General features: G+C 40.6%; 1 protein-coding gene across 1 annotated transcript; it reads right to left on the reverse strand.

The window, feature by feature from the left end:
* Positions 1–12,033: 12,033 nt before the first annotated feature.
* On the reverse strand, positions 12,034–12,655 carry LOC127227470 (keratin-associated protein 26-1). The gene has a single exon (XM_051191817.1). It carries the CDS (start codon positions 12,653–12,655, stop codon positions 12,035–12,037), a length of 621 nt encoding a protein of 206 aa, XP_051047774.1. The 3' UTR covers position 12,034.
* Between the last annotated feature and the right edge of the window lie 422 nt (positions 12,656–13,077).

Raw genomic sequence — 13,077 nt, forward strand, 5'->3', positions numbered from 1 at the left:
TCTTTTCTTCTTTTTCAATATACAAATGGCCATGGATATTGTTTAGAAAGCTTTGTACTTCCTCCATTCTTTCCATAAGAAATTGAGCAAGGGTGGGGCGGTAGTTGTCAACAATACTGAGTTTCTTCCAGAAAGATGCTTTAAGGGCTTTCCTTGCTTCCTGAGCTTCCAAGCCCTGTGTCATTCTAATCATGAAAGTGATGGCGAGTGGGTTTCTCTATAGGAAACAAGACAGAGGTGAGCTTTAACATATAGAAGTCTGCTCATCCAGCTGTTAACCAAAGTTCTGTAACCAACTTGTGACCTATGTGTTACCGGTGCGTCTTGAAGGTAACCGCCACCCCAGAGTCATAGTTCAAACTTAACTGATAGAAACTTGCATTTTTTCAGCCAATAAGAATTTCCTAATGAATATGTAAAGCATTTCTCTATTGCAATGAAGAAGGAGGGCTCATGATTACAACTATACACAGGAACAGGAGTTGCATTTTGTGTGTATTTGTAACATTTTCTTGTGTGCTCTTTCTTTCCTGTCATGTATTTAGGTGTGACAGTAGATCACTTTTATATTGGGACTTACACTGTGATCAAGGGTAGACTATGTGATGATAATGGGAATACTTCAGGGTAGAGGCAACAAAATGTTGTTTTGGAGGGTGTTCTCTCAATCTTCCTTTGAAATTATTGATCTTAAGTATCTAGACACAGCCTAATTTCACAACAGAATGTGCTACAAGTGTTCTACACTTAAAAATAAATTTAATTTCTTCAGGTCATGGAAATAGAATGATTTCAGTGTTTTCCATAGAGCTACCATTTGAGGTTAGCAGAAAATCTGGCTGCTTCTCTTTCCTGGAAAGTGACCCATATTGAAAATCCTATTGTAAATATTTTTTAAATAATTGGTAAGAGATGTAAACAGAGAACTCTATGTATTATTTTAGAATTCTTTCAGGAAATGCTCGTGTCTTTAAACTTTGGATGATAAGGAAATAAGATAATGGAAAAGGAAATTCAAAGGTTCACTCTCTGTGACCCTCCAAACCCTGCAAGTCAATGGTTATGGCCCACTGACTGTGGTCAAAGAGGCACATCACACAAATTAGTAGGCAGACACTATGAGTTCTCATGAGTGCTGTCTTTATTTATCCATCTTAATGAATATCTCCTTTCTATGATTGCTGAATGTGTTTCCTGTTTAAAGGGTTGTGTTTCATACTGCTGTGTAATTTCCCATGTATGTTATGATAGAGCTTGTCAGCATTGCCATAATTAAGTCAGCACCTAACATAGATAATAGAACATTTGTTGATGTGTATAATTTAGAAGTCTTGACAGTCTACTGTGTTCTTCAGGAAAGCATTAAATAATGATATGGTATCAACAATTTACATTATAAGTTCTTTATTTTAACAAGAATGCTTAAGAAATTTACTATGCAGGGTTGTAGAGGTCACTGGTATAAAGGTTATATTAAATACTATAAAATAGATTTGTATTCTTATGATACTGAAATATTGAACTTCAGTTGAAGTAACTATGTATCAAATGGCCATTTGCAGCACTGTTTGTATTCAAGCGAGGGAGCTTTGTGAGACTGATATGTTTGATGCTATATTTGACACTGTCATTAGAGGTGTGTTTGCTCTTAGTTTAACCTTGTGATATTGTGATATGGAATTTGAAAGTTATGCAGTAATTCATTCTGTGGTCTCTCATTTGCAGTATTTTCAGTGCATGGTGAATTTTATGTGTCATATGATCACTAAACTTAACACTCTTGGTAGTCTGGAGGCTTGGATGTCACAGAAAGGTCAGTCACCTCTTAGAAAAACAGTCTTCCAGAATACAAAAATATTACAGTATGCTTATATAACAAGATACTTTCACTAATACAGAGGAATGTTGTCTAATTATTTATGTTCATAAAGGCAATTGATAGATACCTCGGAGAATTATCACCTGTGGGCTTTAAAATAGATTCTTGGCTTTATTGCCAGGCATATCTTTCAACACAAATTAGATTAAAAAAGGAGGAAACAGCATGCTTTTGTTTCAGTGTACTAGCCAAACTTTGAACATTTTGTCTTCCCAGTAGAAGCAGAGAAATATTGCCGGTGAAGATGTCAGCAATAATTATTATCAGTTAATGGCATATCCTTATTCATTAAGAAAATGTGCTAACATCCTTATTCATTAAGAAAATGCACTAATTTCTTACTAAAATAGTAGTGAACTCAGTTAAAAGATTGGAAAAATTATAATAATTTGAAAGAACTCTAATGCCTGGGCATTGAACAAGGCGAAGGAAGTATTTAAGAATGGCGAGGGTAAATGTATCAAAAATTTCAAAATTAAGAATATGATTATAAATTACAAATTTCATCTAGCTTATAATTAGTGTTACTTTCACATCCCTATATGTACCTTGGTGATTTGCTTCCATTCAAACTATGAGCAAGGCCTCTGCAAGGTGTTATATGGTTACTTTTGTGTTGAAAGTTATTAAATATCAATGTATGATTTGACATACTTCGTATTTTGCAAGCAAAGAGTTCAGTAACTCCTTAGGCAAATGCGTATGACAGTTGCATGTATCATACCCTAACCCATGACCTCCCACCTCCCCTTCCAACTCTGTGACTTCAAGAACTTCGTGTAAATTTGAACTGAAAGTTTGAACTATGCCATCCCATGTTTCTATCCAGTGAAGAAATAAATGGGTAAGTTAGAGCAGCAGATCCCATTACATCTTCTAGAAAAGAATAGTGTTGCTTGTCACCTGATGGCAGTTATAAGAAGAAAGGGCAGAACAAGGAAAAATAAAATGAAGAGCGCACAGAGGAGGTGAGCAGCCTCCTTCTCCCCTTCATCAGCCATTGTCCTCTTAAAATCTTAACTCCAAATCTGCAGTAACTCCAAAAAAGCGACACCACTGAGTGAATTGTGAATAAATCCCAAACATTGCATTTCCAAGCTCATTATATGTTTCAAGCCCTCGTGAAAGAACCAATCTTAGAGACTCTGAGATTTTTTTTTTTATTTTAGTCTCTGCAAGATGCTATGATTTATAGCAAGTCTCCATGGAATCTACATCCCTAATTAGCGGCCCGTCTGGCTGAGTTCACTCCATTTTTGGAACATCACCAGTGCTTACTATACACATTTCAGACATGCCTGACAGGGGTGACCCTGCTGTTGGCTACAGGATCTAACACATAGGCATAGTCTTTGGCCACTGTTCTCCTCCGTCCCTTCCCTCCTGCTATACCAGCCGCATTTCACTCTTCATCATCCTCAAGTTCCTGCACTTGACCATGGTCTCTGTGCCCAGAACACACATCACTCACTCAGTCCCATCACTCACCCTTCACATCCTGTAAGTACAATTCAATTGTCAGTTTACACGTCCTGATTATAGTTTCTCCTTCTGTTACTCCTCCCAATTCCTCTCCACTTCAGCTCCCATCTGGGTCCAACCCTTTCTGCCTCTCATTAGAAAACAAACAGGGTTCTAAATGATGATAATGAAGTAGAATAGAATAAGATGAAACAAACCAAGCACATGGAATAAGACAAACAGAAGGAAAAGGGCCCAAGAAATGACACAAGAAACAATACAGGCACAGATACCTACTCACTGTGCTTTACACACTCAAGAAACCCACAGAAAACACAAAGCAAAAAGGCATAAATGAACAGAAAGCCTGCACGGTGCAAAAGAGAAAACAAAAAAAAATAAATAAAAATAAAAAACTTTAAAAAGGAAAAAGTCCTGATACCACGTTATGAGATAAGGACTCCTTGAAATTATCTACCATTTTGTTATCTACCGTTGGGTATCTATTGTTGGAGATCTACTGTTGGATATATACTGTTGGATATAAACTGTTGGGTATCTACTGTTGGAAATCTACTGTTGAGCATGCAGCCTACCCTTAAAGATAGTTTGTTTCCTCAGTGAGACTCTGGTGGAGAAAACTAAATTTTTGTTTGCAAGTGTTTATCAGTTGGAAATAGTTTCTGAGTTAGTGGCGGGGGCGAGTGTCCACTTCTCCATTCAGTTCTCGGACCCCATGTGGTTCAGACTCCTGCAGGCCTGGTACATGCTATCTCAGTCTATGACTTCACATATGCCTTGGTCCTGTTCTTGTTTTTGATGTCCTCCATCTCTTCTGGCTCTTAATACTCTTTCTGCTTCCTCTCCCCTGAGGTTTCCCGGGCCCTGAGGGAGGGATTTGATGGAAACATCCAGTTTAGGGCTAAGTGTTCCAAGCTCTCTCTCTCTCTCTCTCTCTCTCTCTCTCTCTCTCTCTCAATCTCTCTCTCTCCGTGTGTGTGTGTGTGTGTGTGTGTGTGTGTGTGTGTGTGTGTCCATCCCCATCTTTTTTGCATCATTTTCTGCTGCTTCTGTCTCTCTCTGTATGATATCTATCTGACAGTCTCTTTATTTGGTCCCATTTACTGCATTAAAACGAACTGTATTCTTTCTGTTTCTATTTTATTTTGTGGAATACTTTGAGGAGTATTGACATTAATTCCTCTTCAAAAATGTGGTAGAATTATGAGCTAAAACCACTTGGCTCTGTTTTTTTTTGTTTGTTTGGTTTTTCTTGCTTTTCTTTTGTTTTGGTTTTATTTGATTGGAAGACTTTTAAATATTCTTTCCTCCCTCTGCCATAGGCATTATAAATCTGTTTAAATTGCTTATCTGCCTGGTCTTGATGTAACTTTGGTAAAGTTGTATGTATTGCAAAAATTATCCTCTTTGTTAAGATTTTCCATTTTTCTGGAATACAGATATTTTAAAGTGTTTACTTATGATTCTCTAGATTTCCTCAGCATCTGTTTTTCTGTCTCCCTTTCTGTCTCCGATTTTGTTAATTTGGTCATTCTCTCAACCTTCTGTTTCATTCAATAAGGGTCTGGTAGTTGATTTTCTCAAAGAACCAACTCTTTGCTTTTTTGATTCTTTGTATTTGTTGTTCTTGTTTTTATTTATTGATTTCAGCCCCAAGTTTGATTATTTCTTGACATCTACTCTTTTTAGGTACCGTTTCTTCTTTATACTCTAGAGTTTTCAGGTATGCTGTTAAGTTGCTGGTATGAAATCTCTCCAGTTTTTTATGCAGGTACTAATTTCTATGAGCTTGCCTCTTCAATCCACCTTCATTGTCTCCTATAAGCTTGTCTATGTTGTAAATTCATTTCCATTCAATTCTAGGGAGCCTTTTGCTTCTTTCTTCATTTCTGTCTTGATGAATTTTTCTTTCAGTCGTGAGCTCTTCAGTGTCCATGAGTTTGCAAGCTTTCCATTGTTGTTGACATCCAGCTTTAATTCATGGTGGTCAGATAGAATGCAGGATGCTGTTGGCATTTCCCTGTCCCCGCTGAGACTTACTTACTTTGTGCCTGAGTATGTGCCTGGGTGAAATGTTCTGTAAATGTCTGTTAGGTCCGTGTCTTAGTTTGGGTTTTTATTGCTGTGAAGAGACTCTGTGAGCACAGCAACTCTTACAAAGAAAATATTTAATTGGGGTGGCTCTCTTACAGTTTCAGAGGTTCAGTCCATTATCTTCATGGCAGGGAGCATGGTGGCAAGCAGGCTGACGCTGAGAGTCTTGCAGGCAACCGAGAGTCAACTGACTGTCACACTGAGGGAAATTTGAACAAAAGAGACCTCAAAGACTGCCCCCACAGTGTCACACATTCTGCAACCAGGCCACAACTCTTAATAGTACCACTGCGTTTGGGGGGCATTTTGCCATCACAGTCAATTAGAACATCAGTTGACTCCAGCATCTCTCCGTTGAGATGTTTCCAGGATGATGTGACTATCAGGGAAAGTGGGGACAGTGAGGCATTAATGCCTCCCAATATGGTGTGTGAGGGTCAATATGTGATTTATGCTGTAGTGGTGTTTCTTTTATGAACTTAAGTAGTGATCATTTTTATCATAGTCTTCGTTGATGTGGCCCATAAATAGACTACATTAAAAAAATGTTATATCCTTTGACCGATATGCCATGTTGGTGTTTAAGGACCACGCCACTGCCAAGGCCATGCAGGCCTGGGTGGTGGGCACTGATGCCTGGGTCAGTGGTGACATCCAGACCCTGCTTCTGCCAAGTGCCATGTCCAGAGTTCTGCTGCAGCTGGGGTCTGTGTTGATGTCTGTGGCCCATGTCACCTCAGGGGGCCATAGGAACCATGCTTGATGGAATCAGAGGGCCATAATGAGCTAGTCTACCCTTTGCTGGCTATGACATAGCTGGAGTACCCCACACTGGACACTGAAATAAGAGAGCCAACCCCAACACTCACAGGAGAGTTTCATCCTCTCCATCTCTTGGGAGAGAATGGCCTCACATCTTGTCATGGACTAGGGAAACCTGACCCTGAGACCATGGGCATAGGGGAGCTGACTCCATCCCTCACCTGAGGTGGGTAGGTAGCACCAGCAGCCTGGACTGACCAGTTCAACTATCACCGAGACCTACATCTGGGCCTAGGATTGGCCTACGCCAACATTTACCCCATCTAGGACCTGTTGGAGCTTACAAAGATACTGGTCCTATGGAACAACACCCTCATAATCTCTAAGTTCCACTGAAGATCCAGTGACGATGGTGTAGGAGAAACCAGAGGCCTTGAATCAGGCCAAGTATTCATTGAGATGAACTTTTGTAAATAAATCTGATTGGATACACTGGAGCTCCAAGACACACGAAGAGGTGTCAGAGAGGCAGGAACGATGGAGGATCAAAGGGGTTTGTTTTTGTTTTGTTACTATTTGTTGGTTTAATTTTCTTTAGGGTGTGGCATGGATGAGGGGATGATATGGAGTGTCTGGGAGGTGAGCAGAATTAGGATTCATGGTATGAAATTTCAAAAGATTCAATAAAGAAATTATGTTAGGTAGCAAAAATTTTTGAACACCAAAAAGTAATCTCAGTTCACTGTGTCTCTTATTATCTGATTCCTCTCAGCAAGACCAATTTTATTTTTTTAACATTTTGATTTTTTGCGTGTTATTTTACTTTTGTGTGCATATAAAATTAGCATAGTATGACATTATGTATATGTTTCAAATTTAATCATAAACCTATGATCAAGAACCCTGAAGATAACTAGGCTAAATAAAATGGTGGTGTGTATTGTGTGAGGGAGAGAGAAAAAAAGAGGCAAAGACAGAGACTTGTAACATGGCAAAAGACATTAATTTTCTAAATGACCATGGAATGTCTTGTTTTCTCCAACCACGGTGATTGGAAGTTTTTCTTGGTGTAGTAGCCTGGGCTGGTATCTCTGTTCTCTGAGACTCTTCAGGGCATCTGTGTAGTCCCTTCTGGTGTTTACAGTCTCCATTGAGAAGTCAGATGCTATTCTAATAGTCCTGCCTTATATGTAACTTGGCCTTTATCCTTATCACTTTTCATAGTCTTTTAGTTGTTGTTCTATCATTTAGTGTTATATTACGTTTCAAGGGGAATTTCTTTTCTGGCTCAGTGCATTTGTCGTTCTGTGGATTTCTTGAACCTTGATAAGCATCTCCTCATTGAGGTTAGGGGAATCATCTTCTAGGATTTTTATTGACAATGTCTTCTGTGCCTTTGACATTCTTCTATCCCTGATATTTCTAGATTTTGTAGTTTCATACAGCCCTAGATTTCTTGGATGTTTTGTTCCTGGGGGTTTTTGAATTACATTTTTTTTTTCTCTAACTGAGGTATTCATTCCTTCTATCATGTCTTTAATGCCTTAGATTATCTCTTCCATCTCTTGTAGTCTGTCAGAGATGCTTGCCTCTGAGGTTCCTATTCAAGTTCCTAAATTTTTCAGTTCCATTTTCCCCTGAGTTTGGGTTTCTTTATTCATTCAATTTCCTCTCTCAGTCTTTAAGTTGTTTTATTAATTTATTTCCACTCTTTGTTTGTGTTTTATAGAATTATTAAAGGGATGTATTCATTTCTTCTTCAAGAACCTCTATCGTATTCATAAAGGATGTTTTAAGGTCTCTTTCTTATGCTTCAGCTATCTTGGAGTATTTAGGGTAGGGTTGCTGGCCTCTAGTGGAGACATATTGTCCTGACTGTTATTGGTTGTGTTGTTACACTGGCATCTAGGCAGCTGGGTTTGGGAAGGTGGTAATTCTAGGTGTTGCTTTCTGGTCTTGCTTTTGTTGGGTCAGTGTTTCGTTCCTAGGTTTTTGTTGCCATCTCTGGATTTTAGGAGGGTTTGGTGTCTGTGTTTTTCCTGGTAAGGGATTCATGGATCTTGCCAGGTGTGACCAGTGGCTACTGGGAGTTCTGGAACTGACACTTAAGAACAGGCATGTGCTAGTGGGGGTAAGGGATCCACAGGAGGGAGGAATGCAGGGTGTTCCACCAGGATCTATTTAGTTCCCTGCAAATGGGGGTAGAGAGGTAGGCCAGGCCTCAGCATGTAGTCTGCTGCAGAGCTGGGGAAGCCATAGGGCATTGGGTTTGGAGGAGACCTGGGAGAGTAAAATCTGAAACCTGTCTTCTGCTGCTTCATTGGCCTAATTGCCTCTCTGGCAGACTTGACTGGCAGGTTCCCAGGAAATGCCTGCTGGGGATGGGGCTGGGTCCACATACAAGTGTGGAGGAGAAGATCTGTTTGATCTGCTGGTGATGGGGGCAGAGAAGAAGGGGAGATGATAGCAGATGATGGACTACAGAGCTGGGGGTATGAGTAGGGGACTGGATTTGGAGGAAGTGAAATCTGCACTTAGCCTACTTGCTTCTCTCAGCTGTCAGTTTTTAACAACACAAACCTTCTGATTCTGCTAAGGGTATTCGCCTCTCTTCGTTGATATCATGCACATCATGCATTCCCTCGTTGTACTACTTACTACACGCATATCATTATGTTTTTATCAGTTTTTACCACTTGTTTTCTAACCCTCTCTATGACTGAACTGTTTGCTATTATATTTCTAGCACCCAAAGAGAGCATGATATGAGGCAAGAATCGATTGCTTGCTTAGCAATTTAGCGTGCCGAAATAATTTCAACATATCCATCTGTATTAACCAGTTGAAGCAGTGACATACTGTCTATGACATCATTTTGAACAGTGCCTCTTTTACAATGGACTTTCCAGGGTATTTCGAGGAGCTGAGTCCAGCAAAGCAAAGCACTACAATGAATTAAATAAGAATGTGACACCTACAGAGCCGAAACAATAGCACAGTGGCTGAGAACACTGGATGCTCTTCTGGAAGATCAGAGATTGGCTCTCAACATCCATGTGGTGGCTCAGAAACATATGGAACTCTAGTTCCAAGGGACCCAAGGCCTTTTTTAACTTCTGGGCCCAGCAGGCATGCATCCTATGCAGAGTCATTAATACACAAAAAAATAATACAAAATACATTTATACATAACAAAAGAACAGAGCAACCAGAAAGCATCGTGTTACCATATTTATTCAAAATGCCTGCTTGTGTTTGTGGTTTCTGTGAACTAGTTCATGGTAGCTCATTCCAATGAGCTTTGAAGAGCTTTCCACTCTGATCTCTGAAATGGCATGCTCACCTCGTGTTGTTTTTGTTATCATTGTTTTTAGTTTTGCTTATCAATGTGCATACACTCTCTGAGCTTTCAGAATTTCTGGTTTGGTGGGTTTTGTTTCAAATTGAAAGTTCTTAGCCAACATTATTTAATTATGTCTTTCTTGTTTCTTTTTCTTATTTCAGTGTATCATACTGTTCATGCTCAGCCTGTGGCAATTTCTTGAAAATGTCCTATGTTTATGTCCTTACAAGTTACATGTTTAGCAGCTTTTTCTCAAGTAAAATCCAGGAAACAGACTATTGGTTCACATAACAAGTTGGAAGAATGCCAAAGGATTCTTGGGGGGGCGGGGAATGACGTGCTTTGGGAAAACACTTCACAGTTTCATTTTGAAGTCCAAAAATAAGTAGGGTAAGTACATGGACCAGTATTCACAATAATATCCTCAGCACAGATTAGACTCTGTGTTCTAGACCAACTCATCTCATTTTGTCATGATGTCAAAATAAGCATTTTAGCCACATCAGCAACAGCTGTGTGTCTGACACAGAGCCAGACTGAGCTATGTGAAGGTCAGGTGTCAGTAAATTGCCTGAAGAGTATGCAGAAATTGAAGGTGCAGATGCCACCAACTCAAAATATCCAGCAGGCGGAGGAAATTACTGATCTAGAATGTGCTTTACAACACCACCATCGGGAACGTGATAGGAACTATTCTCTCCGGGAGCTGGGGCTGTAATGTAGGGGACAGAGCTTGTACCTCACATACAGGGGTGTCACAGGGGTGTTTTAGGTGCACATCCAACATTGCAAAATAAGTAAATATGAATAAATGAACAAAATTTATACTAGGAAGAACTTCCCTTCTGTGTCGGTGCTGGGAAATTTATGGGTAGGATAAGAACTGTGAAACAGAGTCACATCCCTTTTCTGGGAAGAAAAACAAAACAAAACCAGTCAGTTAGTTTCTGGTCCTCAGTATTTACCAGGCTAAGTTTCTCTGGAAAGATATGACAAGGGATATGGAAGTGACCTCAAAATTAAGCCTTAGACCTTTAATGGACTTGGCCTGCTGTCTCTCAAGTCGTTCCTAGGATCTTAAAAGTCCAGCCTCACTGCAACTTGGCAGGCCATGTTTTGTGGCTATCCACGGGAGACCTGCCCTTTCCTGAACTGAAGTGGAGGAAGAATGGATTGTGATGGATAGGAACAGGGATGAGGTGGGACGAGGGATTGGGAAGAGAGGAGGGCAGGGAAACCTTGGCAAGATGCGAATAGCTAAATAAATAAATAAATTATTCTTTCATTGAGTTTCCCTCTCCCTGTTTTACCCTATTGATTTTTGATCATAGCCTTGCAAGTACCCATGAGAGCAATTTTAAAACCCTTTCTGATTGTTCCAACATCAAAGTCACACTTGAGTCTGATTTGATCTTTTCTCTTTTCCTCTTTTATTTCTGCATTTGAAGAGTCATTTCCAGTATCTTACAAAGATCAACATTTACATATTTATATATTAGCTTTATTCAATTAATGGTATTTGGTTAAGATTCATGCTGTAATGTATGACTTCTGGCATACTGATAATTCATATTAGTTTTTCTATATCTATCTCTTTTGCATGACGCACAATGAGTGTTCAATAGTTTTAGTTGTTGCTTAAGTCTAAGATTACTTAATGAATTTGGATTTGTTTTTTATATTTCCAGCAAACGGAGAAGGGCAAACTGTTCTGGACAGTGGCATGTGTAAAATGGCGATGATTATTTTAAAAGAATGCACTTATGAGTCGTATGTTAGACAAGAGTGGCGGAGCGTGACCCATGCAATACTGAGTAGAAGGGAATAAGTACAGAGAAGTAGGAAGGCAAAGGCAACAAAGGAAGTACTTGTCATGTCTTATGGGATCAGATCAAAAGATGCAACATGGGTTTAAGCAAAAGCTTATTGCTGGGTTTGCATCTGGAGAACATTCTGGCAGAGGTGTGTGCCCTAGAAGTCAGAGGTAGGAGATCACCATTGAGTTCCCTTTTAGACCACAATTTACCCAAAGGCCATTTTTTTTCTTCCCTCATGTTTGTCTGAAGTCATTATACTTCTAAAATGCTAAACCATTGCCCCCCCCCCAGGGTCAGATAAAAAGATGCGATGCAACATCACCTGGCAAGCATTTGAGCGTGCCCATTTTTGGGTTAGCGTGGTGAAATGAAAAATAAATCAAGCAATGGATTCTTAATTCTGAATTAGTCTCATTTATTATAATATGGATCATATCAGGTACATAGTGCTCCCACTTGAGAAATATTGACTGCAATGTGGGCGGAGATTTTACATCAAGGAAAGATAAAAGCAACTCACAATGTGAAAGGAAGTTTGCATTAACTCAGACACAGTGCAAAGAAGAAAGGGCAGTTAATACTCAGAGAGAAACCAAAGTTCAGCGTGTTGCGATTTTAATCCTGGATCCGCACCACTGTGGTTCACTAGAACTGCGCTCACTGGGCAGAGCAAGATGGACGACAAGCGCCGAACACACGGGTCACTGGTTGGCAAACACCCGAGCCAGGCTGCAGAGGTCTGAGGCTGTTTGACACAATGTGAATGGCTTGAGGGCCGTAAGACATACAGCCTGAAGGCCTGCATGCATAAGGGACAATGCCCATGGGTCGGCAGCTGTTGGATACACAAGGAAGTGGGCGATAGCAGCCCGCAGGGCGGCAGTTGCTGAAGGAAGGGCTCACTGGCCGGTAGCTGCTTGACACATAGCTCCCAGGCCTGCAGGATGCTGGGAGGCAGACACCAGAGATGATGGATGAAACAGGAAGATAGCCAGAGCCCTGGCAGGGTCTGGACACATAGTACACAGAAGAGCAACAGGAGTTCTCATAGCTGCTGGCCTCGTGGCTGCCTGGCTGGCCACTGGAAGGCTCTCCAAAGGTCTCCGGGCAGTTGTCCATGACCCAGGTATGATCTTGACAGTTGCTGGGTATGCAGAAGACCTCTCCACAGCCCATGTTTGTAGAGCAGAGGGCAATGGAAGGGTTGGCAGGGATATGGCAGGAATTTCTCAGTGATCCCGAGCTGCAGTTTCCAGAGCAGTTGTTACGGCCAGCCATGGTGAGGGTTGGAGAGCGGTGGTGGACTAAGGAAAGACGTGAGCAGATCGGTGTGATTCTGACTCCCGCTGGCCTTGTCCCTTTATATATTCTCAGAGAGTGGCAGTTCTGTATGCACTCATCTTCCTTGTTGTTTGAGGCAGCATCTGAACTCTATTATGTCCAGGAAGTAGGGCTCCTGCCTCTCATAAAACTGGATGATCCCTGCAATACCTGCCATCGATTGAGTGTAACTATAAATCAGTGTGACTGGATTTTAATAGGGTCCTCGGTAAAGTTACACCAATCCAAGCAGACACTTTGGAAGGCTATGAACTCGCTCTAGTTCTAACCACCAATGCACAAACATTTGTCTTAGCATTCTCTCCTGGAATTGCCTCTGTAAGTTGAAGCAAACTGCTTTGAATAATGGCAAGTTTTAC

Source organism: Phodopus roborovskii, unplaced genomic scaffold, assembly GCF_943737965.1.
Source record: "Phodopus roborovskii unplaced genomic scaffold, PHOROB, whole genome shotgun sequence".
NCBI classification, from domain to species: domain Eukaryota; kingdom Metazoa; phylum Chordata; class Mammalia; order Rodentia; family Cricetidae; genus Phodopus; species Phodopus roborovskii.